Here is a 26,330-nt window from a genome sequence, read left to right as displayed (position 1 = left end):
TATTGTCCTACAGCCTTTTCTTTAAACTTATAAAATATCATGGAAATACTCCAAATTAGTAAAATATCTAATAGCTAACATTTATTGAGCACTTACCATATACCCAAGACTCTGTTTTAAGTCCTTTGCATGAATATACTTATTTAATAAAGTTATAAGTACATTTAAAGCTAAGTTTATTACTTAACCATAATTATTTAATTTGGATTTTTTATCATAATCCTTTGAGGTAAAGACTGGTTTTACTCTCCTTTTGCAGATAAAGAAAATGAGGTCCAGATATTTCTGTTCAGAGCCACTTACCTTGTAAGTGCTGGAACTGAGTTTGAAACCAGGTGGTCTGACTTTGGACCCTGTGCTTTAAGTACTGTTTCTCATACTGCAGCAGTATCTGGGTCAAGGTGTTTATAAGGGATTTGACGTAGCTTCCTGCTCCGTAAGCTGCTAAGAGGGTAGCTTTCTAATGGAAGATTCTGACTTGGAGTTTCGCGGCAATTGTCTCCCTCAGCTCAAAAGGATACACGGGAAAATTTTTCCTGCAGTTTGTGTCTGTACACTATTTTGTGCAGTTTTGCCCAAATGCTCTAGTGAGTGGTGGTAGCAGGTACTGTACTTGGGCCTCTCACCCATGAAGCAGCAACCTGGGCTCTGGAGTGTGGAGTGGGCAATAGCCTCTGATTCTCCCATTTGCCAGCTGTGTGACCTTGGGCAAATTACCTAGCTTTTCTGTACTTCATGTCCCTTATCACTGAAAAGGGAAATAATGTGATGACTCAGGGTTGTTGTGAAGGTTGCCTTCATAAATTTTTATAGCATTTAGAACAGCACCTGACATGTATTTGTTAGATCAGTTCCTTAGGTATTCGGTACTGAGTTTTTACCACTTATGTCACTAAATACCCATAACCACCCTGCAAAGTAGGTCGTGTCACCCTGTTTTCTGGGTAAGGAAACCAGCTGAGAGACTTGGTTAGGATATGACCTGTCTGCTCAGGCCTTGCAAGGCTCACAGTGTTTGCACTGTGTCCCCAACTATAGGTCCTCAGAACCACAAACTCAGCAACAAGGCGGGTGATTAAAGGGATATCAGATTTTGAGTTTCAGCCATTCAGATATATATTAAAATTTAATTTATGGAGAATTTATTTCTATGGAAAAATCTATACTATTATGCCACTCAGATGAAATCATTTAGATCTTAAATTTGTAAAAAGTAGATTCTAAGAGGTTGAATTTAGTATTTATCTGTACTGATATGCGTACCTGAATAGTTTTATGTGAGGTAACAGGTATTAATAATTGAATTGAAAGCTATAGTTTACTTTGGAATAAAATCATAGTAGAACATAGTATTTTTCCATGTAATCATAAAGTATTTGGTTTTTGAGAGTAATAGCATTTATTAAAGTATGCAGATAACTAAATTCTAAAGTTTTATGGCTGAATTTGTAAGGACTAATGTTTAAAGACTTTAAGAATTTTATTTTCTTAACCCAAAGTTGGGTAACTCTGTGAGATTTTAGCAAAGACTTTAGTTGGTTATTTGTGGAAAATTCTGTGTAATGTTTAGAAGTCCAGATAGTATCATGTTACTACCTTCCTGTATAATGAAAAAAGCAATGTTATTTGACACTTGATTGAAGTTTGTCTTAGAACTCTGATTAGGTAGGCAGTTGTGCCTTCTCAAGTTTGAATTTCAAGTGAACTTGAAAAGAACAGTTAAAATAGTGTACTGTGTGAAGGAAATCTTGTAATCAAAACATCACTTAGGTTTCTGCCAAGCTCTCTTTCCGTGGGTAGAAGTGTTAGGAGAGATTTGGGAGATGATGAAGAGTAGTTCTTTTCTCTAAAGGACTCACATCTTGTGCTTCTCTTCCATTGCTGTTTTTGTTTATCCACTTCTGCTTGCTGGAATGAATGTGGTAATTTATCATCAGTTATTTACTTGGGTATTCACTGATTATTCTATTAAAATGGGAGATGGGTACAAAGGGGAGAATGTGACTCAGGAGTCTAGATGGAAAAGTGAAATAAATTAGAAGGACCCAGAGAATAGAGTTCCTTGGACTCTGTGAACAGGATGATGGTGGGTGATTTGGGCTTTGAAGAAATGTTAGTTTGGGGGCGGGTGAAAGGAGAAAGCACAAGTGGAGCACACAGGCCGAAGTGAGTATGCCAGATGTGGGACTTGGTTCATGTAATAAATGTCTGCTTGAGCATCTCCTGTGTTTCAGGAACTGTTGGATACAGAGATGAATACATTTCTCACCCTAGTTTAGAAGTTGATAAACTAGTAAACTAAAAATGTATGAAATGATTAGTTGTAATACTGCATGGTATCATTGTCATAAACCTGATGAGTTGCTTTTGTTGTGCATGGTATCACTTTAGTTATGTTTCAGCAGGAAACATAATTATGGAAGGGACTCAAAAATTTAATACATATACGTGTATATAAACTTGTGTTATCTATTGCTGCATACATAACACATTACTCCAGAATTTAGCAGCTTAAAATAAGTCGTTTATCTCCAAGCTTTTGTCCATTGGGAATCTGGGTGCCACTTAGCTGGGTGCCTCTGGCCCAGGGTCTCTCACTAGGCTGCTGTAGGTGTTGGCCAAGGCTGCAGGCATCTCAAGGCTTGACTGGGGAGGATCTACTTCCAGACTCACTCGCGTGGCTGCTGGCTGGCCTCGAGCCCTCACTGACTGTTGGCTGGAGACATTGGTTCATTGCCACATTGGCCTTTCATGGGGCTGCTTGCCACAGGACAGCTGTGACAGCTTGCTTTCTCCAGAAAGAGGGATCTAAGATCCTTGAGTGAGTGAAAGTGTGAAGGTGTTAGTCGCTCAGTTGTGTCTGACTCTTTGAGATCCTGTGGACGGTAGTGTGCCAGGTTCCCCTGTCCTTCAAATTTCCCAGGCAAGAACACTGGAGTGGGTAGCCATTCTCTTCTCCAGATGAATCTTCCCAACCCAGGGATCAAAGCCAATTTGTACTGCAGGCAAATTCTTTACCATCTGAGCTACCAGGAATGACCCCAAATGTAAGGCACGACCTTTTTTATAACCTAATGAAAGTAAAATCCAATCACTTCTGCTTTATTCTGTTTATTAGAAGCTAGTCACTAAATACAGCCCACACTGAAGGAACAGAATAATCTAAAGGAACAGAATAATCTACAGGCTGCCCACCCTAAAATTCTATACGTGGTTGATATATATTGTGCAACCCTGAGTCTTTGGGGAAGAAGGAAGAAGAATCAGGCAAGGAACATTTCTATTGGAAAAAACACATGTAATTAACCTAGAACCACAAATGTTCTTGCTAAAGACCCATAAACTTGTATTTGATGATGTCTTAATATTTTAGGGATAAATGGTAAAATGACTTACTTCCACCCTCATTAAACTTTTTGTGGAACTGATCTCATTTCTAGGCATTGTCTTTATGCCTTTTTAAAGCAGAGTGTTCATAAATGAGTAAAAAGCTATTATTGGTAGCACAGCAGGGGAGAAGTTCAGAAGTGTATCTCAATTTAAATAGTAGGTAAGATCCTTTAAGAATTGTGTGTTCTGAGTGGAATCACTTAAAATGAATTAGAGGTACTCAATCTTTTAAAGAACCTTATGAAAATCTTTCATTATATTCTACTTTTAACATAGAGAGATTAATCAATGGATTTGTGTGTACGGTGTTGAAAGACTGAATGGTAGAGTGAAAAGAGCACCAGTTTAAAGATGGAGATTTGTGTCTAGGCTTCAAGAGTCAGACGCGACTGAGCAACTGAACTGAACTTCACAACCCATTACAAGTGTGACCTCAGGCAGTCCTTGTTGACTTCTTTGAGCCCGAGTTTCCTGTCTGTAATATCGATAAATACATATGAAAGAAAATAATTTGACATGAAGAGTGATGGATTTCTTTTTGGAAACTTACTAAAATCCTCATTTTCGTTCAGAAACAGTGTAAATCGTTATGTTCAACTGTCTCAGTTCAGTTCAGTCGCTCAGTCATGTCCGACTCTGTGACCCCATGAACCACAGTGCGCCACGCATCCCTGTCCATCACCAACTGCCGGAGTCTGCCCAAACCCATGTCCATCGAGTCAGTGATGCCACCCAGCCATCTCATCCTCTGTCGTCCCCTTCTCCTCCTACCCTCAATCTTTCCCAGCATCAGGGTCTTTTCTAATGAGTCAGTTCTTGGCACCAGGTGGCCAAAGTATTGGAGTTTCAGCTTCAACATCAGTCCTTCTAATGAACACCCAGGACTGATCTTTAGGATGGACTGGTTGTATCTCCTTGCAGTCCAAGGGACTCTCAAGAGCCTTCTCCACAGCTCAAAAGCATCAGTTCTTCGGTGCTCAGCTTTCTTTATAGTCCAACTCTCACATCCATTCATGACTACTGGAAAAACTGTAGCCTTGACTAGACGGACCTTTGTTGGCAAAGTAATGTCTCTGCTTTTTAATATGCTGTCTCACTGCTTCTCAGTTTTGTGCCGGGATTCTAACCTAAAAAATGGCTACCTGATAATTCTTGACTTTTGCATAATCCACCCAGAAAAGACCAGATTACCCTTGCTTATTTTACACTGAGGTATATTGTGTTGTACTTGGGTCCCATAGCGACATAGATGGATGCCAAAGTAGTTCTTCAGAAATAGTGAGATAACATTTTTACTGAAGTTTGCAATTTTACTGCAATTAGTAAGGTTTTCTCTTATGAAGATTTATTGGAATGTACATTGAGGAGTACTTGAAATGTGAAAGTTTATTATGTGCCTATATATGTTATTCACTAGGAAGGAACAAAACTATGTCTTTCTGATGTGTAGGAGAAAAAATTGTTACTTATGGGTTACTTTATAGATTTTTTTCTTTATTTCATGACTGTTCCATCCATCTTAAATGAATGAAGTATCTTTCACCAGATATTAAATTCTTAATCCTTATGTCTTGCTCATAAAATTCATTCATGATTTTGGGAATTTGGGCAGCTACTCTAATCCAAGGTATATAAAGAGAATTGGGGGTTACAGATTCAGTTCAGTTCAGTTGCTCAATCATGTCAGACTTTTTGCTACCCCATGAACTGCAGAATGCCAGGCTTACCTGTCTGACACCAACTCCCGGAGATTGCTCAAACTCATGTCCATAGAGTCAGTGATAGCATCCGACCATCTCATCCTCTGTCATCTCCGTCTGCTATCTTCAATCTTTCCCAGCATCAGGGTCTTTTCCAGTGAGTTAGTTCTTCACATCAGGTGGCCAGAGTATTGGAGTTTCAGCTTCAGCAAAAGTCCTTCCAGTGAATATTCTGGGCTGATTTACTTTAGGATGGACTGGTTGAATCTCTTTGCAGAGTCCAAGGGACTCTCAAGAGTCTTCTCCAATACCACAGTTCAAAAGCATCAGTTCTTTGGCACTCAACTTTCTTGATAGTCCAACTCTCACATCCCTACATGACTGTTGGAAAAACCATAGCTTTGACTAGATGGATGTTTGTCGGCAAAGTAATGGCTCTGCTTTCTAATATGCTGTCTAGGTTGGTCATAGCTTTACTTCCAAGGAGCAAGCGTCTTTTAATTTCATGGCTGCAGTCACCATATGCAGTGATTTTGGAGCCCCACAAAATAAAGTCTGTCACTTATTTCCATTGTTTCTCCATCTGTTTGCCATGAACTGGTGGGACTGGATACCAAGCCAACTTTTTCACTCTCTTCTTTCACCTTCATCAAGAGGCTTATTACTTCCTCTTTACTTTCTGCCATAAAGGTGGTGGTATCTGCATATCTGAGGCGGTTGATGTTTTTGGTGGCAATCTTGATTCTAGCTTGTGCTTCATCCATCCTGGCATTTCACACATACTCTGCATATAATTGGCTTCCCTGGTGGCTCAGAGCTTAAAGCATCTGCCTGCAATGAAGGAGACCTGGGTTCGATCCCTTGGTCAGGAAGATCCTTTGGAGAAGGAAATGGCAACCCACTCCAGTATTCTTGCCTGGAGAATCCCATGGACGGAAGAGCCTGGTGGACTACAGTCCACGGGATCTCAAAGAGTCAGATACGACTGAGTGACTTCACTTTCACTTTCTTTCTTTCTTTCTGCATATGATTGGATTAAAGATTTACTGAGCATGGCCCTGCCCATCAGAACAAGGTGTAGTTTCCCCCTCAGTCAGTCTCTACTATCAGGAAACTTTCATAAGCCTCTTATCCTTATCTATCGGTCAGAATGAAAACCACAATTACAGAAAAATAATGAAACTGATTAATTGGACCACAGCCTTCTCTAGTTCAGTAAAACCATGAGCCATGCCTTGTAGGGCCACCCAAGATAGATGGGTCATGGTGGAGAATTCTGACAAAGTGTGGTCCACTGGAGAAGGGAATGGCAAACAACTTTAGTATTCTTGTCTTGAGAACCCCATGAACAGTATGAAAAGGCAAAAGATAGGACACTGAAAGATGTACTCCACAGGTTGGTAGGTGCCCAGTATGCTACTGGAGAATGGTGGAGAACTCCAGAAAGAATGAAAAGATGGAGCCAAAGCAAAAACAACACCCAGTTGTGGATGTGACTGGTGTTGGAAGTTAAGTCCAGTGCTGTAAAGAGCAATATTGCATAGGAATGTGGAATGTTAGGTCCATGGGTCAAGGCAAATTGGAAGTGGTCAAACAGGAGATGGCAAGAGTTAACATCAACATTTTGGGAATCAGTGAACTAAAATGGACTGGAATTGGGTGAATTTAACTCAGATGACCATTATATCTATTACTGTGGGTAAGAATCCCTTAGATGAAATGGACTAGCCATCATAGTTAACAAAAGAATCTGAAATACAATACTTGGATGCAATCTGAAAAACGACAGAATGATCTCTGTTCATTTCCAAGGCAAACCATTCAGTATCACAGTAATTCAAGTCTATGCCCCAACGAGTAATCCTAAAGAAGCTGAAGTTGAATTGTGCTATGAAGACCTATAAGACCTTCTAGAACTAACACCAAAAAAAAGATGTCCTTTTCATTATAGGGGACTGGAATGCAAAAGTAGGAAGTCAAGAAATACCTGGAGTAACAGGCAAATTTGGCCTTGGAGTACAGAATGAAGCAGGGCAAAGGCTAACAGAATTTTGCCAAGAGAACGCACTGGTCATAGCAAACCCCTCTTCCAACAACACAAGAGAAGACTCTATACATGGACATCACTAGATGGTCAACACTGAAATCAGATTGATTATATTCTTTGCAGCCAAAGATGGAGAAGCTCGAGAGATGTTGTGGGGAGGGAGGTGGGAGGGGGGGTCATGTTTGGGAACGCATGTAAGAATTAAAGATTTTAAAATTAAAAAATAAATTTAAAAAAAAAACTGAAAAAAAAAAAAAAAACAAAGATGGAGAAGCTCTATACAGTCAGCAAAAACAAGACCGGGAGCTGACTGTGGCTCAGATCATGAACTCCTTATTACCAAATTCAGACTGAAATGGAAGAAAGTAGGGAAAACCACTAGACCATTCAAGTATGGCTTAAATTAAATCCCTTATGATTATACAGTTGAAGTGACAAATAGAATCAAGGGATTAGGTCTGATAGAGTGCCTGAACTGTAGGGATGGAGGTTCATGACATTGTACAGGAGGCAGTGATCAAGACCATCCCCAAGAAAAAGAAATGCAAAAAGGCAAATGGTGGTCTGAGGAGTCCTTACAAATAGCTTAGAAAAGAAGAGAAGCTAAAGGCAAAGGAGAAGAGGAAAGATATACCCATTTGAATGCAGAGTTCCAAAGAATAGTAAGGAGAGATAAGAAGGCCTTCCTCAGTGATCCATGCAAAGAAAAAGAGGAAAACAATAGAATGAGAAAGACTAAAGATCTCTTCAAGAAACTTAGAGATACCAAGGAAACATTTCATGCAAAGATGAGCATAATAAAGGACAGAAATGGGATAGACCTAATGGAAGCAGAAGATATTAAGAAGAGGTGGCAAGAATACACAGAAGCTATACGAAAAGCATCTTCATGACCCAGATAACCACAGTGGTGTGATCACTCACCCAGCGCCAGACATCCTGGAATGTGAAGTCAAGTGGGCCTTAGGAAGCACCACTATGAACAAAGCTAGTGGAGGTGATGGAATTCCAGTTGAGATCTTTCATATCCTAAAAGATGAGGCTGTGAAAGTGCTGCACTCAATATGCCAGCAAATGTGGAAAACTCAGCAGTGGCCACAGGACTGGAAAAGGTCAGTTTTCATTCCAATCCCAAAGAAAGGCAATGGCGAAGAATGTTCAGACTACTGCACAATTGCACTCATCTCACATGTTAGCGAAGTAATGCTCAGAATCTCTAAGCCAGGCTTCAGCAATACATGAACCGTGAACTTCCAGATGTTCAAGCTGGATTTAGAAAGGGCAGAGGAACCAGAGATCAAATTGCCAACATCCACTGGTTCATCGAAAAAGCAAGAGAGTTCCAGAAAAACATCTTCTTTATTGACTGTGCCAAAGCCTTTGACTGTGTGGATCACAACAAACTGGAAAATTCTTCAAGAGATGGAAATACCAGACCATCTTCCCTGCCTCCTGAGAAATCTGTGTGCAGGTCAAAAAGTAATAGTTAGAACTATACATGGAGCAATGGACTGGTTTCAAATTGGGAAAGGAGTATGTCAAGGCTGTATATTGACACTCTGCTTATTTAACTTACATGCAGAGTACATCATGCGAGATGCCGGGCTGGATGAAGCACACGCTGGAAACAAGATTGTCGAGAGAAATATCAATAACCTCAGATATGCAGATGACACCACCCTTATGGCAAAAAGCAAAGAACTAAAGAGCCTCTTGATGAAAGTGAAAGAGAAGAGTGAAAAAGTTGCTTAAAACTCAACATTCAGAAAACTAAGATCATAGTATCCGGTCCCTTCACTTCATGGCAAATAGGTGGGGAAACTGAAAACCGTAACAGACTTTTTTTTTTCCTCCAAAATCACTGCAGATGGTGACTGCAGCCATGAAATTAAAAGATGCTTGCTCCTTAGAAGAAAAGCTATGACCAACCTAGACAGCATATTAAAAAGCAGAGACATTACTTTGCCAATAAAGGTCCATCTAGTCAAATCTCTGGTTTTTCCAGTAGTCATGTATGGATGTGAGAGTTGGACTATAAAGAAAGGTGAGCACTGAAGAATTGATGCTTTTGAACTATGGTTTTGGAGAAGACTCCTGAGAGTCCCTTGGACTGCAAAGAGATTCAACCAGTCCATCCTAAAGGAAATCAGTCCTGAATATTCATTGGAAGGACTGATGGTGAAGTTGAAACTCCAATACTTTGACCACCTGATGGGAAGAAGCGACCATTGGAAAAGACCCTGATGCTGGGGAAGATTGAAGGTGGGAGGAGAGTGGGGCGATGGAGGATGAGATAGTTGGATGGCATCGCCGAGTTGATGGACGTGAGTTTGAGTAAGCTCTAGAAATTGGTGATTGATAGGGTAGCCTGGTGTGCTGCAGTCCATGGAGTCCTAAAGAGTCGGACATGACTGACTGACTGAACTGAACTCACTCTGCATATAATTTAACTAAGCAGGTTGATAACATACAGCCTTGACGTACTCCTTTCCCAATTTTGAACCATTCAGTTGTTCCATGTCTGATTCTGTTGCTTTTTGACCCTCATACAGGTTTCTCAGGAGACACGTATAGCATAGTTTGCTTATTCTTGAAAAGTGGCTAGGTGATGTTTTATCACAAGCCTCAATGTGTATAATTTGGTACCTCATTGAACAGAAGAGTAGTTTTGGTTTTCACTTTGGATATTTAACTAGACCTGAATATTTGCAACTATGTTTTTGTTTTTAGCAGGACAGGGAACAATTTACTGTTGAAACCTGTAGACATTGGAGAGCTAAACACACGCTTAAGAGTAACTCACTTAAGTTACAGTTTTAAAGTGTGGATATGTAGCAGATCATTGACTCAGTGGGCACGACGAACCTGAGGAAACTCCGGGAGATAGTGGAGGTTTAAGCCTAGTGTGCTGTAGTCCGTGGGGTTGCAGAGTCAGACACGAGTTAGTGACTGAACAACAACGAATTGTATTAGACATATTTTGGTGTTTAATAATCTTTCTGTATGAGGAGAAAAGGCACTTAGAGCCAGTGGTAGGTTTTCTAGTGATGTGTCTCAGGTCTTCTGAGGATTTATGTTGAAGTCTTAGAGCAGCAATGCATTTTAGAATCCTGTCATTTATACCAATCAAATCCATGTTGGGATGATGATGATAACAACTGATATTAATTACATGTGTCCCATATGCCAGGCAGTTGCTAAATAAATATTTAATGTGCATTATCTCAGTCCTTAGAAGATAATGGCAATTTACCAGTGAGGAAACTAGGACTTGGAGAAGTTAAAGTAACTTACCCAAACCAAAGTCAGGTTAGAATTGTTGGGTTTATTGTCCCTTGGATTCTGTTTTGCTTATAGCTACTATTTCTGAAAACCAAAAGTGAGATCATTTTTCATTCTAAGTGCAGATTCAACTCTTACCCTGTTCTTCCTGTTGCTAAAGACACCCCTTTAAGGTCAGTGGAAAGTACAAGAGTTCAAGGTATTCTTCCCAAAACACATAAGTAGCAAAATAGCAAAAGATAAGTGCTAGCCTAGAAAACCTTCTATGTGTATGTGTATGACATCATAATATGTTATGTGTATAATATGTGACATTTTATCACGTAATTGTGATATGTGATATCACGTAATTGTGAATATAGTGATTTGCATGAGTATATATTTTATGTTGCTGTGTGATCTAGGAATTGTCGTCTCTTTTGACCTTGGTCCAATCCATCTATAAATCCTGAAGGTTCTGTCTCCAGGACACATCCTTAATTTATCCATGTGTCTCTGCTTTCACTGAAGAGACATACTGTAACTCTGGTCCTCTTGCCTGAATTATTGTAGTAGCTTGAGTTCTTCAGTGCCCACTGTTGCCCCCTGTAATCTCATAGGGCAGAGTGGTCGTAATGATATTTTTTAAAGCCTAAAGGGGATCACATTGCTTTCCTGCCTAAACTGCTTTGAGAGCTTTTCATTGCAGTTTAGAGGAAATCCAGCTTTGTACCTCTGTTACTGTGCTTCAGGTGTACTGGCTGTTTTTAAGGTTTTCATATGTACCAGGTTCTTTCCATCCTGGGTTTTTGTATGTGCTGTTTTCTCCACCTGGGCTTCTCTGGTCATTGGCTATATTTTGTGGTTGATGATTCCGTATCATTTAGGTCTCAGTTCAGACATCAGCATCTCAGTGCAGCCGTCCTTGACTGATCCAGATATTCCCCCCACCCCCTGCATTCTCTCATTAGTGTTTTATTTTCCTTATTCTCATCACAATGAGTGTGATGATACTGTAATTTATTGCTTACTTCCGATCTATTTCTACCCCACCAGAATATGGACTTCCTGAGAGCAGGGCTTTCCCTATGCCTAGAAAAGCATGTTAGCGTGTAAGTAGCACAGTTAAAATTTTACTGAATGAATGAAAGATTTTGTCTCACTTTGACATCATATTGTGAATATTCTCCCACATCTTTAATATTCAAAAGAGAGGTGGTATGATAAACTCTCCAGCTATAGTCCAGATCTGGTCTAAAGACACATTTTATTTGGCTTATTAAAACATGGTGGTGTTTGAGGTATAAATTCTATTCAGTCAAGTGCACAGGTCTTAAGTGTACAGCTTGATGAATTGTACTGATATGTGTACCTAAGTAACCACCTCTCAGATCAAAATGTGTGGTGCTCTGATCTCCCCCTTCTAGCCATTCCGCCTTTGCACAGGCATAGTTCATGTTTGTAATTAGCTGCTAATATTATTTGGAGATTTCACAGAGAAATCCAGCATCTCAACATCTCTCGAAATGATGTACCAACATAGGAGTTGCTTTCTCATTGGGCCACAGTTTATTGTGGCTGGGAAGCAGCTGTCCAAAGTATTGACGTGTGTTCTCCAGTTTGCCTCCCGTCTTCACCTCTCTTCTCCTGTCCCTGACCTTGAAATCAATTTCCAGTTGCCATTTATAATTTCACTTGAATTTTTCATGGTGGAGAAATATTTACTACTTCCGTTATCTCTATAGAAAAATAGAAGTATGAATGGTAGACTAAAAAGTTTATGTGTTTCGTATACTTAGTCTACTTGATTCATATACATTTCTTGCCTTTTGTGTATTTGTTAGCCACTCTAATTCCGAATGACTGTGTTTAAAGGATGCACAGTGTTCCAGTATATAAATGTATTATATAACCAATATCCTGTTGTAGAACATATAAGTGATTTCTGTCTTTTTCATATTATAAGGAACAATATGTAGGTGAATCTTTGTGGAAGATGTTATTTTATTAGGATTAAGTTTTAACAGTGGAATTTCTGGATCAAAATATATTTTCATTATTAAGACTTTGATACATATTGTCGAATTGCTACAGACAGGACTGAGCAACTTCACTTTCACTTCTCATTTTCACGCATTGGAGAAGGAGATGGCAACCCACTCCAGTGTTCTTGCCTGGAGAATCCCAGGGATGGGGAAGCCTGGTGGGCTGCCGTCTGTGGGGTTGCACAGAGTCGGACATGACTGAAGCGACTTAGCAGCAGCAGCAGCAGTATAAATTGATCTAATCTTTCTGGAGAGCAGTGTATGGCAGTATTCATTTCACTGCATCCATGCCAACACTAATTAAAAGTTCTGCTAATATAGTTAGTAAAAACTTCAAACAAACAAATGGGAATGCTGGCCAAGAAATTTTTTTCTTTTCAAAAAAGTAAAGTAAAGTAGGGATTTTACTTTAAAGGATGCAATTTGGAAATATTTATTAGGGCTTTCCAGGTGGCTCAGTGGTAAAGAACCCGCCTGCCAGTGTGGGAGATGCAAGAGACACGGGTTTGATCCCCAGGTTGGGAAGATCCCTTGGAGTAGGAAATGGTAACCCACTCCAATATTCTAGTACAATTCTGTACCTTAGATTTATATTGTGAGTCAGATCATGTACTTTGTATATGTGAAGTAATGCGAATACCTTACTATAACTTGAGAAGCCTTTTAACCTGGATCCTTACACACACACTGTTAATACTGTTCATGGGGTTCTCAAGGCAAGAATACTGAAGTGGTTTGCCATTCCTACCAGACCACCTGACCTGCCTCTTGAGAAATCTGTATGGAGGTCAGGAAGCAACAGTTAGAACTAGACATGGAACAACAGTCTGGTTCCAGATCAGGAAAGGAGTACGTCAAGGGTGTATATTGTCACCTTGCTTATTTAACTTACATGCAGAGTACATCATGTGAAATGCTGGGCTGGATGAAGCACAAGCTAGAATCTTGAATTGTGGTATTGGAGAAGACTCTTAAGAGTCTCTTGGACTTCAAGGAGATCCAACCAGTCCATCCTAAAGAAAATCATGACGCTAAAGCTGAAACTCCAATACTTTGGACACCTGATGCAAAGAACTGACTCATTTGAAAAGACTCTGATGCTGGGAAAGATTGAAGGTGGCAGGAGAAGGGGACGACAGAGGATGAGATAGTTGGATGGCATCACCGACTCAATGGACACGAGTTTGGGTAAACTCCAGGAGTTGCTAATGGACAGAGAGGCCTGGTGTGCTGCAGTCCATGGGGTCGCAAAGAGTTGGACACGACTGAGTGACTGAACTGAACTGAACTTACACACACACACACGATTTTTATTATTGTGCTTTACTGTGTTCTGTATGATAGTACATGAGAGTAATACAGAGTCCTGGTTTGAAGCACGTGTGACTATCTCTTGACATATTGACTTTACATTTGCCTTCATATGTTTAATTCGATGCTCTTATTCTGTGATTTGTTTTCTAAGGAAATGCCTACATAGAAGCCTGACAGCAGCTGGGCTGAATGTGTCACTGCTGAATTGGTTCCTCAGGTATCCTGGCTCTGGTGATTGCTATGGGAGATTGGATGACTGTTACAGATCCAGGTCTGTCTTCAGGTAACAGAGTTTAGAATAGTTGTAAGCTAGAACAGTAATTGCAAATGTTAATTTTCAGTGACACTATAACTGCCATAAATATTGAAGATGTACCTAGAGAGAGACATAAATAGGAGTAAAATATAATTTTCATCTTTCTTTAGTAAAATCATCAGGGAGAGCTAAGAATTGTGCCTCATTAGTAGGGTTAAGTGCTTTGGCTGAATAGTTGATTACTTGAGGAGGAGATTTTTCTGCGTTTGAAATAAATTCATTGGCTACCTCAGTATATTTCTCTGATTTATTCCTTTAATCACATAAAGTTTGAGTGCACAGACAAGTAGGTTTTGCCTAGCAGTTTTATAAATCTAAAGTACTGCTAATTTTTAAGGTAGAATATTGCAACTTAACATGCCTTCTAAGAGCACCACTTTATTGTATATTTTCTGGAAAATATTGTATAGTTTTCATACAAAAACCAGCTTTGCCTTAACTTGAAAAAACAATGTTTCTGTAGTTCACAATCTTTGGTAATGAAGATCATGTTATTAGCTTTGCATGCATTTTTACAAATTATTTATGTAAATGCATTTTATTGATTCTTTCAGAAAGCAAAACTCTCTCTCAATATACCTCAGAAACAAAGATGTCTCCATCAAGTTTATACTCACAGCAAGTGCTATGTTCTTCAATACCTTTATCAAAAAATGTGCACAGTTATTTTAGTGCCTTCTGCACAGAAGAGAATATTGAGCAAAGTATCTCATATCTTGATCAGGTAACTTTTGTTTTTGTAAGATACAATAAATAACAGAAATCATGTTATACAGTAGTACATAAGAGTGGTAAACTTGTCAAGCACACATATGTTACATATTGGCCTGAAACTTATATAAGATTTGCAGAGAACCTTGGTGACCATCTAGTCTAGATACCAGCTGAATGCTTTTGTCTGGAGCCGGTCAGCTCCCTCATCACTCCAGGAGCTCTGCCAGGGGTGCCTTACCCTTATTTTACATGTAGAAACCTAAGTGCCTATTCCAGATCACAGGTAATTATAGAGCAGAGGCTGAAAGAGCCCAGGTCTCTTAATTCTTTGTCCTTTGGCATAGGTACTATTCTCTTAAGTATCTTAGGATAGTTTTCTTTCTCAGGAGAGATTTATGTCTTTTGTTTATTTACTAAGTTGTCAGTAACCAACTTTTAGGAAAACATTTTCTCCTACTAGGAATTGACTACTTTCGGTTTTCCTTCATTATATGAAGAATCCAAAGGTAAAGAGACAAAGAGAGAATTAAATATAGTTGCTGTTTTAAATTGCATGAATGAGCTACTTGTACTTCAGCGGAAGAACCTTCTAGCTCAGGAAAATGTGGAAACACAGAATTTGAAACTGGGAAGCGATATGGACCATCTACAGAACTGCTATGCAAAACTTAAGGTAGAAATTATATTTCAGTATGTATTTCAATGCCATTGTTATGTAGTTTGATACTATAAATTTTCATTGGACTTTATCAAACAAATTTTAATGGTTTTCTTTTTTTTTAAGTTTTAGGATTTTTTTAAATTGCTGAGTGAAAGCATGGTTTGTACAAATCAACTGTGCCGCTCTCTGATATCAATGTCGAAGGCAATGATTTTATGAACTGTTTGGTGTCTTGCTGAATCTTTGAAAAGTTAGTTCAGGAAATACTTACATCTGAGGAAAATAAAATGAGGACCTTCCCCCACCCTATCCAGTCTTGCTTAATAAAGTAAATGCTTAATTTAAAATAATTTTACTGATGATACTGCATCAGTTTATTTCAAGAATAATTTTCTTGAGGTGATCTATGCCACAGGTGCTGAAGCTCAATAATGAAAGCAGACCAGATAACTACTAAGTCTTAGAAGTCCCTGGGACTCTAGAGAGGACCAGAGAAGAATGCTTTCAGAGACCTGCTAATTTCTCAGAACAAAAGAAGTATTTTTTACATTGACCTGCTACCTTGAACTATAGAACATCTATTGCTGGCTCTACTTTGTTCATTCTTTCCTTTTAAAGGAACAGATGTATTCCTTTTTTTTAAAAAAAAAAGTATTATTCAATTATTTAATAAATGAATTTCTCATTTATTGAGAGGAAAGAAGGTATTCAAATCACAGTCTGGTAGGGACTTATGATTGTATATTATAAAGGAGGTAATAGTCAATTCAAAGCAAAATTTTTTAAAAGATATTGTTCTATAATGGGTTTCCTTTTTTATTTTTCTTCTGTATCTTCTCCTACCCCACTCCAAGAACAGATAACAACAACAACCTGCTCAGCATTTTGAATCTCTAAGCTCTATTGGAAAATAATAGAATCTCTAGTGTATAATATAAAATATATATAATAGGGAAGCATTTTAGCTTCTCAGCAGCCCTTGCCCATACCAGCCTGTCATTGCCAAATACTACTGTATGTTGTCATCTTAGCTCATATACGTATATAACAGTATATTTTCTCTATTATAATAATATTAGGTTTTTGTACATTCTGTATGCCGTGGCTGATTGGGGAACTGTGATAGAGGGGATAGTTGATACCCTCCAACCTATCAGAGAAACTTATGGAAGATCTTATAAGTTAGACCCAAAGTTTTAAGTCCTAGAAGGGAGTAATTCTGCATTAAAACTTTTTCTAGGCACCTTTGGTTCACTGTCTTATAAATAGGTAGTGAGTAATTACATAATAATATTGATAATCTGGGACTGTTGAACCTTTCCTTTAAGAAATGATCATTCATTGGGACGACCCAAAGCGTAGAGTGTTTTTTTAAGAAATCTTCTAATTTGGGATTTGACCTGGGCCAAAATCAGGTATTTTGGATCAGCTGTGGACAGAAATGTGTGTACAATGGGAGAAGTTGCTGATCTATCCTAGAAAAGTTTCTAGATCTGACTATTATTCACTCGGTTTGTTGAGCAGAATTTATGGAGTATTTTTGTGGTGGTCACTGGGTTTCAAATATGAGTAGAACCCAGTGCCTGTTTGCAAGGAGATTGTAGTCCATTGTAAAGGGACAGGTTGATCTGTAATTATTTGCTTCACTCATTCTTGGTGTGGGAGGTAAGGAATGCTACAGAGAGAAGTAACACTCGATTTGAGATTTGAGGAATGAATAAAAATTCACTAGTGGAGGCAGTCCTAAGATGGTGGAGGAATAGGATGGGGAGACCACTTTCTCCCACACAAATTCATCAAAAGATGGTTTGAATGCTGAGCAACTTGCATAAGAACTTCTGAATGCTGGCAGAGGACACCAGGCACCCAGAAAGGCAGCCCATTCTCTTCAGAAGGAGATATAACAAAATATAAAAGACAAAAAGAGGGACAAAAGAGTCAGGGGTGGAGACCTGTCCTGGGGAGGGAGTCGTGAAGGAGGAAAAGTTTCCAAATAGCAGGAAACCCTCTCACTGGCTGGTCTGTGGGGAGTTTTGGAATCTCAGAGGGCAACATAACTGGGAGGGGAAGAAAAAAACCCCCCACAGAATATGCGCCTAACCGCAACTCCCAGCGGAGAACTAGCACAGACGCTGTGTCCGCCACCAGGAAGCATGGGCTGGACAGGGAGGCACAGGCTGCATCGCTTAGGGTAAGGACCGGGCCTGAATGCCCTGAGGACAATCTGAGGGAGCTAACGTGAGATAGCAACCCAAACTGTGGGATAGCCAGAAAGAGGGAAAAAAAAAAAAAAAAACCTTTGCGAAAGCTCTAACCTAAGGTTAAGCCTGGCCCGCTCACATAACAAAAGATGGCGCAAATACCAAAAGAGAGCTAGCCAGCTGCAGGTTGGCCCATCTGCCCACCTGAGGCAGAGAGGCAGGCTGGTGACAGCCAGAGCCAGAAGACAAAGGGCAGTCTCGGCCCCAGAGACCAGCGTCCTCCACCAGTGAGCAGGCTCCCAGCTGCTAACCCAAGTCTTGCTGGGATCCAAGACAGTTGACATCTGCCAGAAGGGTCGCAGCCAGAGATCAGGTCCCCAGAGGAGACACACAGCATGCCTGAGAGAGCGTTCTTGTGGCGTAACCGGGAAACCAAGCTGCTGGGACCTGGGAGGTGATTAAGACACACAGCCCACCTGGGACAGTGCACGCCAAGCATCTGGCTGCCTGAGCTGCTCAGACCTGGAAAGGGCACAAAACGCATACCCAACTGAGTCTGTGGCTTTGTGGAGTACCTGAGAACCTGTATCTGAGCAGCTTAGACTGTGAAGTGCAGGAGATCAGGGCCCGGTTTAGACAGTTCCCCTGCAGAGCAACCTGGAGCCTGAGCAGTGTAGACCGGGAAAGCACACGCTGCTGTGAGCTGGGGCAAACCCACTGTGGTCCATACACTGCGAGCATTCCCCACACATGCCAATGATATTTGTGTGCAGTGTTCCTCCCTCCCCACAGCAAAGTAGGCCTAAATAAGTGACCACCTTCGCCCTTTTGTGTCAGGGTGGAAATCAGACACTGAAGAGACTTGGAAACAGAGGAAACCAAAATAAAGAAGAGGGAACTGCTCTGGAAGTGACAGGTGCAACAGATTAAAACCCTGTAGTTAGCATTGACTAAGAAGCTTGGAATGGGCCTGTAGACCTTGAGAAGAAGTATTAGCTGGAACAAAGAACTATCTGAAACTGAACTGACCTCACACTGCCCTGAACAACTCCAGAGAAATTTCTAGATATATTTTTACTATTATAATTCTTTAATTAAAAATTAAAAAAAATTTTTCTAAGTTCTTTATTACTCCTTTAATTTTATAACCTACTATTATAACCTACTATTAACTTGCAAAAAAAAAGACCCTGTTTTTAAAGCAAATTTCATATATTTATTTTTTATAACTTTTGTGATTGATTTTGTTTTGTATTTTTAATATTGTATTTTTGAGAGTCTAACATCTACTCTAGATTCTTAATCTTTGCTTTTTGGTATTGTCAATTTTGTACCTTTAAGAATCTTAAAATTCAGTACCTATTTTTACTGAGGGATGTGATTACTGGCTTGATTACTCTTCCCTTTTAACTCTCCCTTTTCTCCCCCAGGTCCCCTCTTATCTCCTCCCTGCCCCTTCTCTTCTCTACTTTGTGAATCTCTTTGGGTGTTCTGGGCTGTGGGGAACACTTAGGGAACTGAGTATTGGCTAGATTGGCCTCTCCCCTTTTGACTCCCCCTCTTCTCCTGGTCATCTCTATCTCCCTCCTCCCTCTTCTCTTCCCTATGTAACTCTATGTAGCTTACCTCAAGGAACAAGAGAAAAATTGAATAAATAACCCAACTTTACACCTAAAGCAACTAGAAAAGGAAGACATGAAGAACCCCAGGGTTAGTAGAAGGAAAGAAATAATAAAAAAATTAGGGTAGAAATAAATGAAAAAGAAGCAAAGGAGACTATAGAAAAAATCAACAAAACCAAAAGCTGGTTCTTTGAGAAGATAAATAATATAGACAAACTCTTAGCCAGACTCATCAAGAAAAAAAGGGAGAAGAATCAAATCAACAAAATTAGAAATGAAAATGGAGAAATCACAACAGACAACACAGAAATACAAAGGATCATAAGAGACTACTAACAGCAACTATATGCCAATAAAATGGATAACTTGGAAGAAATGGACAAATTCTTAGAAAAGTATAACCTTCCAAAACTGAACCAGGAAGAAATAGAAAATCTTAACAGACCCATCACAAGCATGGAAATCGAAACTGTGAGCAAAAATCTTCCAACAAACAAAAGCCCAGGATCAGACGGCTTCACAGCTGAATTCTACCAAAAATTTATAGAAGAGCTAACACCTATCCTACTCAAACTCTTCCAGAAAATTGCAGAGGAAGGTAAACTGCCAAACTCATTCTATGAGGCCACCATCACCCTAATACCAAAACTAGACAAAGATGCCACAAAAAAAGAAAACTACAGGCCAGTGTTACTGATGAACATAGATGCAAAAATCCTTAACAAATTTCTAGCAAACAGAATCCAACAATGTATTAAAAAGATCATGCATCATCACCAAGTGGGCTTTATCCTAGGGATGCAAGGATTCTTCAGTATTCGCAAATCAGTCAATATGATATGTCACATTAACAAATTGAAAGATAAAAACCATATGATTATCTCCATAGATGCAGAGAAAGCCTTTGACAGAATTCAGCATCTGTTCATGATAAAAACCCTCCAGAAAGCAGGAATAGAAGGAACATACCTCAACATAATAAAAGCCATATATAATAAACCCATAGCAAACATTATCCTCAATGGTGAAAAATTGAAAACATTTCCCCTATAGTCAGGAACAAGACAAGGGTGCCCGTTCTCACCACTATTCAACATAGTTTTGGAAGTTTTAGCCACAGCAATCAGAGAAGGAAAATAAATAAAAGAAATCCAGATGGGAAAAGAAGAAATAAAACTCTCACTGTTTGCAGATGACATGATCCTCTACATAAAAAACCCTAAAGACTCCACCAGAGCATTACTAGAGGTAATCAATGAATATAGTAAAGTTGCAGGATATAAAATTAACACACAAAAATCTCTTGCATTCCTGTAGACTAACAATGAGAAAACAGAGAAATTAAGGAAACAATTCCATTCACCATTACAATGAAAAGAATAAAATACTTAGGAATAAATCTACCTAAAGAAACAAAAAAACCATATATATATAAAACTATAAAACACTGATGAAAGAAATCAAAGATGACACAAATAGATGGAGAAATATACCATGTTCATGGATTGGAACAATCAATATTGTGAAAATGAGTATACTACCCAAAGCAATCTATAGATTCAGTGTAATCCCTATCAAGCTACCAACAGTATTTTTCACAGAGCTAGAACAAATAATTTCACAATTTGTATGGAAATACAAAAACCTTGAATAGCCAAAGCATTCTTGAGAAAAAAGAATGGACCTGGAGGAATCAACCTGTCTGACTTCAGACTGTGCTACGAAGCTACAGTCATGGTATGGTATGGTATTGGCACAAAGACAGAAATATAGATCAATGGAACAAAATAGAAAGCCCAGAGATAAATCTATGCATCTATAGACACCTTATCTTTGACAAAGGAGGCAAGAATATACAATAGAGAAAAGACAATCTCTTTAACAAATAGTGCTGGGAAAACTGGTCAACCACTTGTAAAAGAATGAAACCAGAACACTTTCTAACACCATACACAAAAATAACTCAAAATGTATAAAAGATCTAAACGTAAGACCAGAAACTATAAAACTCCTAGAAGAGAACATAGGCAAAACGCTCTCTGACATAAATCACAGCAGGATCCTCTGTGACCTAGCTCCCACAGTAACGGAAATAAAAGCAAAAATAAATAAATAAATGGGACCTAATTAAACTTAAAAGCTTTTGTACAATGAAAGAAAGTATAAGCAAGGTGAAAAGACAGCCTTCAAAATGGGAGAAAATAATAGTAAATGAAGCAACTGACAATCTCAAAAATATACAAGCAACTTATGCAGCTCAATTCCAGAAAAATAAATGACCCAATCAAAAAATGGGCCAAAGAACTAAACAGACATTTCTCCAAAGGAGACATACAGATGGCTAACAAACACTTGAAAAGATGCTCAACATCACTCATTATCAGAGAAATATAAGTCAGAACGACAATGAGGTACCATCTCATGCTGGTCAGAATGGCTGATATCAAAATGTCTACAAACAATAAATGCTGGAGAGGGTGCAGAGAAAAGGGAACCCTCTTACACTGTTGGTGGGAATGCAAACTAGTATAGCCACAATGGAGAACAGTGTGGAGATTCCTTTGAAAACTGGAAATAGAACTGCCATATGACCCAGCAGTCCCACTGCTGGGCATACACACCAAGGAAACCAGAATTGAAAGGGACACATGTACCCCAGTGTTCATCACAGCACTGTATAATAGCCAGGACATGGAAGCAAACTAGATGTCCATCAGCAGACAAATGGATAAGAAAGCTGTGGTATATATACACAATTGAGTATTACTAAGCCATTAAAAAGAATGCATTTGAATCAGTTCTAATGAGGTAGATGAAACTGGAGCCTGTTATATAGAGTGAAGTAAGTCAGAAAGAAAAGCACCAATACAATATATTAATGCATATATATGAAATTTAGAAAGATGGTAATGATGACCGTATATGCGAGACAGCAAAAGAGACACAGATGTAAAGGACAGACTTTTGGACTCGGGGGGAGAAGGCGAGGGTGGAATGATTTGAGATACTAGCATTGAAACATGTATATTTCCATATGTGAAATAGATCGCCAGTCCAGGTTTGATGCATGAGACAGGGTGCTCAGGGCCGGTGCACTGGGATGACCCTGAGGGATGGGATGGGGAGGGAGGTGGGAAGGGGGGTTCAGGATGGAGAACACATGTACACCCATAGCTGATTCATGTCAATGTATGGCAAAAACCACTACAATATTGTAAAGTAACTAGCCTCCAATTAAATAAATTAATAAAAAAAAATTCACTAGTGTTGGGAAAGCCATTCTAGGCAGAGCATATGACCCATATAAAAGCATGGAGATAAGAGTATTTTCCTTTCAGTGAACATCAAACAGCTCGGTAGGGGCTGATCTATGTGATACATGATGAAGAATAGTAAGACATGAGGCTGGGACTCTGTCTCCAGGTATGAAAGACATCGTGCAGAAACCTGGAGGCACCAAGGAATGTAAGCACCAGGAAGGATGTGACTATCCATCTGGAGTTGGTTGAAGAGATTAGAGGAGGAGGTGTAGAAGATAGAGAAATGGAGGAAAAGGCTCAGGAAGCCTGGTGAAAAGGTCATCTCTTAGCAGTCCTTAGCAATCGCTCGGTCCAGAGGTGTTGGGGCTTGAACTGAGAAAGTGCCAGTGAAGAGAGTAAGACTGAGACGTGAGGAAAACTCAAGAAGTAGAATGAGTAGAATTTTATGAAAAATTGAATTTGGGGAAAAGAGAGTCATGAGTTAAAGATACTGTTCAGGTCTCTGATTTGAATTTACTGATGATGGCGGTATGATTCACTGGGATAAGAAATAGATTTGCAGAGAAGATGGTAAGTTCATGTAAAGTGTGGATGACTCTGAGAGAATCTGATTTGATGTGTGTGGGATATGTCAGCTGGCCCAGTGCCAGATGGTCTGGCATGATAGGAAGTTGTAAGCATGATAGGAAATTTTGGCAACCTTGTAGCTATCTAAGCTTTATTCTTAAATTTTTCTTGAGGTCCATTGTTCCAGAGATCATACAAGTTGTTTGTGGTTAGTTGTGACATCACTTGAGTGCCTTTTATATTTTATAAATATTAGAGGATTAAAAAAATATTCTAGCAGCTTCATGCATACTTTGGTACAGTTCCTCTGGAAATGTGTGAAATGAATTGCAAGTGAACATCCAGGGCTTCACTGGTGGCTCAGACGGTAAAGAATCCCCCTGCAATGTGGGAGGCCCAGGTTCAATCCCTGGGTCGAGAAGATCCCCTGAAGAAGGAGATGGCAACTCGCTTCAGTACTCTTGCCGGGAAAATCCCATGGATGGAGGAGCCTGGCAGGCTACAGTCTATGGGGTCACACTGTGTGGCTAACACACACACATTTTAATCCCATATTGATTCTGGCAATGCTGCCATTGCCCTTAGGGAAAGGTTTTGAGAGACTTTACTGTTTGCAAGGCAGGACTGATATGCTGCAGTCCCACCTTTTCTGACCTGGAGTGTTTTTCTTTGCATAGTCACCTGTCTTTAGACTTAGCTCCAAATCATTTCTGGATCTTTCTTAAGAGTGTGTCATAGAAGTGTTAAAAAGTATTAAAAGGAAATTATGAAAATGTTCAGTGGCAATATCACTGAAATAGGTGAAGGGCCTTTTGAAGGATCCACTTTGAAGGTCTTTTGCATTTATATTAAAATTGGTATTTAAATTAAAATTTGCTATCCAAATTTAAAATTTGTAACTATAGTATCAAGCTTTATAATTGTTTTAAATATTTTGTGTGCTGCTAAACTTCAATTTTGGGTAACAAATCCTAGGGCATGTAACTTGTTTTTACTAATCTTTTAAGGATTCAGTTGCTCTGAATCCAGTGTTAATTTTAGTCAAAATTGCATACGAATGTTTTAGGAACAACTGGAAACCTCCAGGAGAGAAATGATTGGTCTTCAGGAAAGAGACAGACAATTACAGTGCAAGAATAGGAATTTGCATCAGCTACTGAAAAATGAGAAAGATGAGGTGAGTTGTCAGTTGTTGCAGATAAAGTTGAAGTGAATTTTTTGTTGTTTGTAATTTGAGGTGACTGTAACGGTCACTTAACTTTATAACAAGAAAACCGTTTGTTCATCCTGTATCAGATTGGTATGGCAGACCTCTGTGTGTATAGTGTTGCATCGTACTCAGCTGAGAGGTCAGGAACCCTCTCTAGCTCCCTCTCCCCTAGGGGCTTATCTGGCTTAGTGTGTCAGTGCGCAGCTTGTGACATCCAGTGTTCTGTACCATCCATCCTGGGCTCAACACGCACGCCACTTTTTGTCAGACACAGGGGTGCTTTAAATGCACATCTTTTATTCTCTGTCATACCTTTACTTGTATCTTGAATGCTTCTTCCTGAACTATCTGAAATATTGACATTGTCCATCTAGTGAGACAATTACTTGACTAAATGAACACACGAGTTACTGTTTGAAAAAAGCAATTCACATTAGAAATCTAATTTCTAGGCTGAAGACATTATAATTCTAATCTCATTTTTGCCTTATTGATTACTTGGTATTTGGACCTGTAGAACTAATAATGCATTTGAAATTATCTTTGAATTTATATAAGAAGAAATCACTAGGTTTTTACTGCTCTGTGGTTTGGTTTCTGACCACGTGATCACTGTAAAAGCAGAACATTTTCAGTGTTGTATATGTTACTTTGATGATAATTAGACTTTTAAGGGAGCATATTTCTTGAAGAACCTTACAGTGATTTAGACAAGTTTGTTTTGGCATGTTTGATTATGTAGTAGTATATTTAGTAATTGGATAATGAAGTATCTTACCTAAACCACAAGGTTATGTATACTTTTCCTTGAGTTATTTCACGGAAAATTTTGACTTACTCTGTTGATTATACTTGAAATGGTTTGACTATCGTTTTTCTTTCGTAAGGACTAAGTTAAACATGATCATCTCTAGTAGAGATAAAGAATGTCTTTAAAGAACTTACTTCCCATCCAGGGCTGCCTAAGCAGTCGTAGCAGATACGAACATTGACCAGTAGTGCTTGGCATATAATATGTACTTAGCAAATGTCTGAACCAGATTCTGTCTGCTGTTTGCCTCACTCTAATTTGAGAACTGTTTTTGATGAGAGAAAAGCAAACCTGTTTATCTGCTGCCACATGCCATGACTAATTGGGCTTGTCACAGATTGAGAAAGAATAAAATGATTCAAGTCAGTGGTAAAAGGAAGTCCTTACAAATGATCTACTTGTTTCAAATGAAGCTTTAATCACATTAATACTTCCATAAGCGTTTGTGGTTTCTAAATGATCAGAATCTATATACCTAGGGTGAAAGGTGTAGAAGATAATTTAGAGAGTTATAAGCTCTGGAAATTTCAGAATTAAAAAATAAGCACTCTATGTGCTTTATTTAATGATGTTTTAAAGAGTGGTTTCCAGTGGCTATAGAGAAGGAAGAATAATCCTATAATTTTTAAACTATTCTGAGGAGCTAAATTCTAGGATGACTTCTCTCTCTTGAATTTGTAAATTTTAACTGAGTTTACCCATCCAAAAGGGACTCATTTAATAGAAAATGCTTTTTTTTTTAGGTGCAGAAATTACAAAATATCATTGCAAGTCGAGCTACTCAGTATAATCATGATATGAAGAGAAAAGAGCGTGAATATAATAAACTAAAGGAACGTTTACATCAACTTGTTATGAACAAGAAGGATAAAAAAATTGGTAAAAAGCAGCTGGCTAAGATAAAGGGAAATAAATTAGTATTACGCTAAGAAATGTAGAGGAATTGAGCTCAGTAATTCCTGAAGTGTCATTTTCATTCTTTATATAATTGATTGTAGATGGTATATATCCATATGAACTAGAAATTGAGACAACTGGTTACTTGAAAAATAGTGGTTTTGCTTTGCTACTTTAGTTGCATATAAGAATTGCATGTATTTTTTTTACCGTGACAGATGTAGGATTAATCCACAGAAGAAAGCTAAGCCAGAGGACACACTAATCTTTCGTAGCAAAGAACTGTGATAATATTAAAATTAGGATCAGTTCCT

At 38.9% G+C, this 26,330-nt stretch overlaps 1 protein-coding gene across 14 annotated transcripts in view; it reads left to right on the top strand.

The window, feature by feature from the left end:
* The window catches only part of SSX2IP (SSX family member 2 interacting protein), a 58,292-nt gene that overhangs the window by 15,229 nt on the left and 16,733 nt on the right, over positions 1–26,330 (top strand). For 7 of the 14 annotated variants that reach the window (XM_042250427.2, XM_042250425.2, XM_042250423.2 and 4 more), the window contains exons 2-6: positions 13,909–14,028; positions 14,628–14,797; positions 15,248–15,460; positions 24,165–24,275; positions 25,863–25,998. In XM_042250427.2, the coding sequence (XP_042106361.1) occupies positions 13,998–14,028; positions 14,628–14,797; positions 15,248–15,460; positions 24,165–24,275; positions 25,863–25,998 (661 nt within the window). In that variant the 5' untranslated portion in view covers positions 13,909–13,997. Of the gene's footprint in view, positions 1–13,908; positions 14,041–14,627; positions 14,798–15,247; positions 15,461–24,164; positions 24,276–25,862; positions 25,999–26,330 lie in introns of those variants that run through there. The other 7 variants (XM_027971528.3, XM_015092073.4, XM_015092072.4 and 4 more) reach the window with 2 other exon arrangements.

The sequence above is a fragment of the Ovis aries genome, chromosome 1, assembly GCF_016772045.2.
Source record: "Ovis aries strain OAR_USU_Benz2616 breed Rambouillet chromosome 1, ARS-UI_Ramb_v3.0, whole genome shotgun sequence".
Taxonomy (NCBI): Eukaryota; Metazoa; Chordata; class Mammalia; order Artiodactyla; family Bovidae; genus Ovis; species Ovis aries.
Note: the sequence above shows the minus strand (reverse complement) of the source record. Positions and strands in the feature narration are given on the sequence as shown.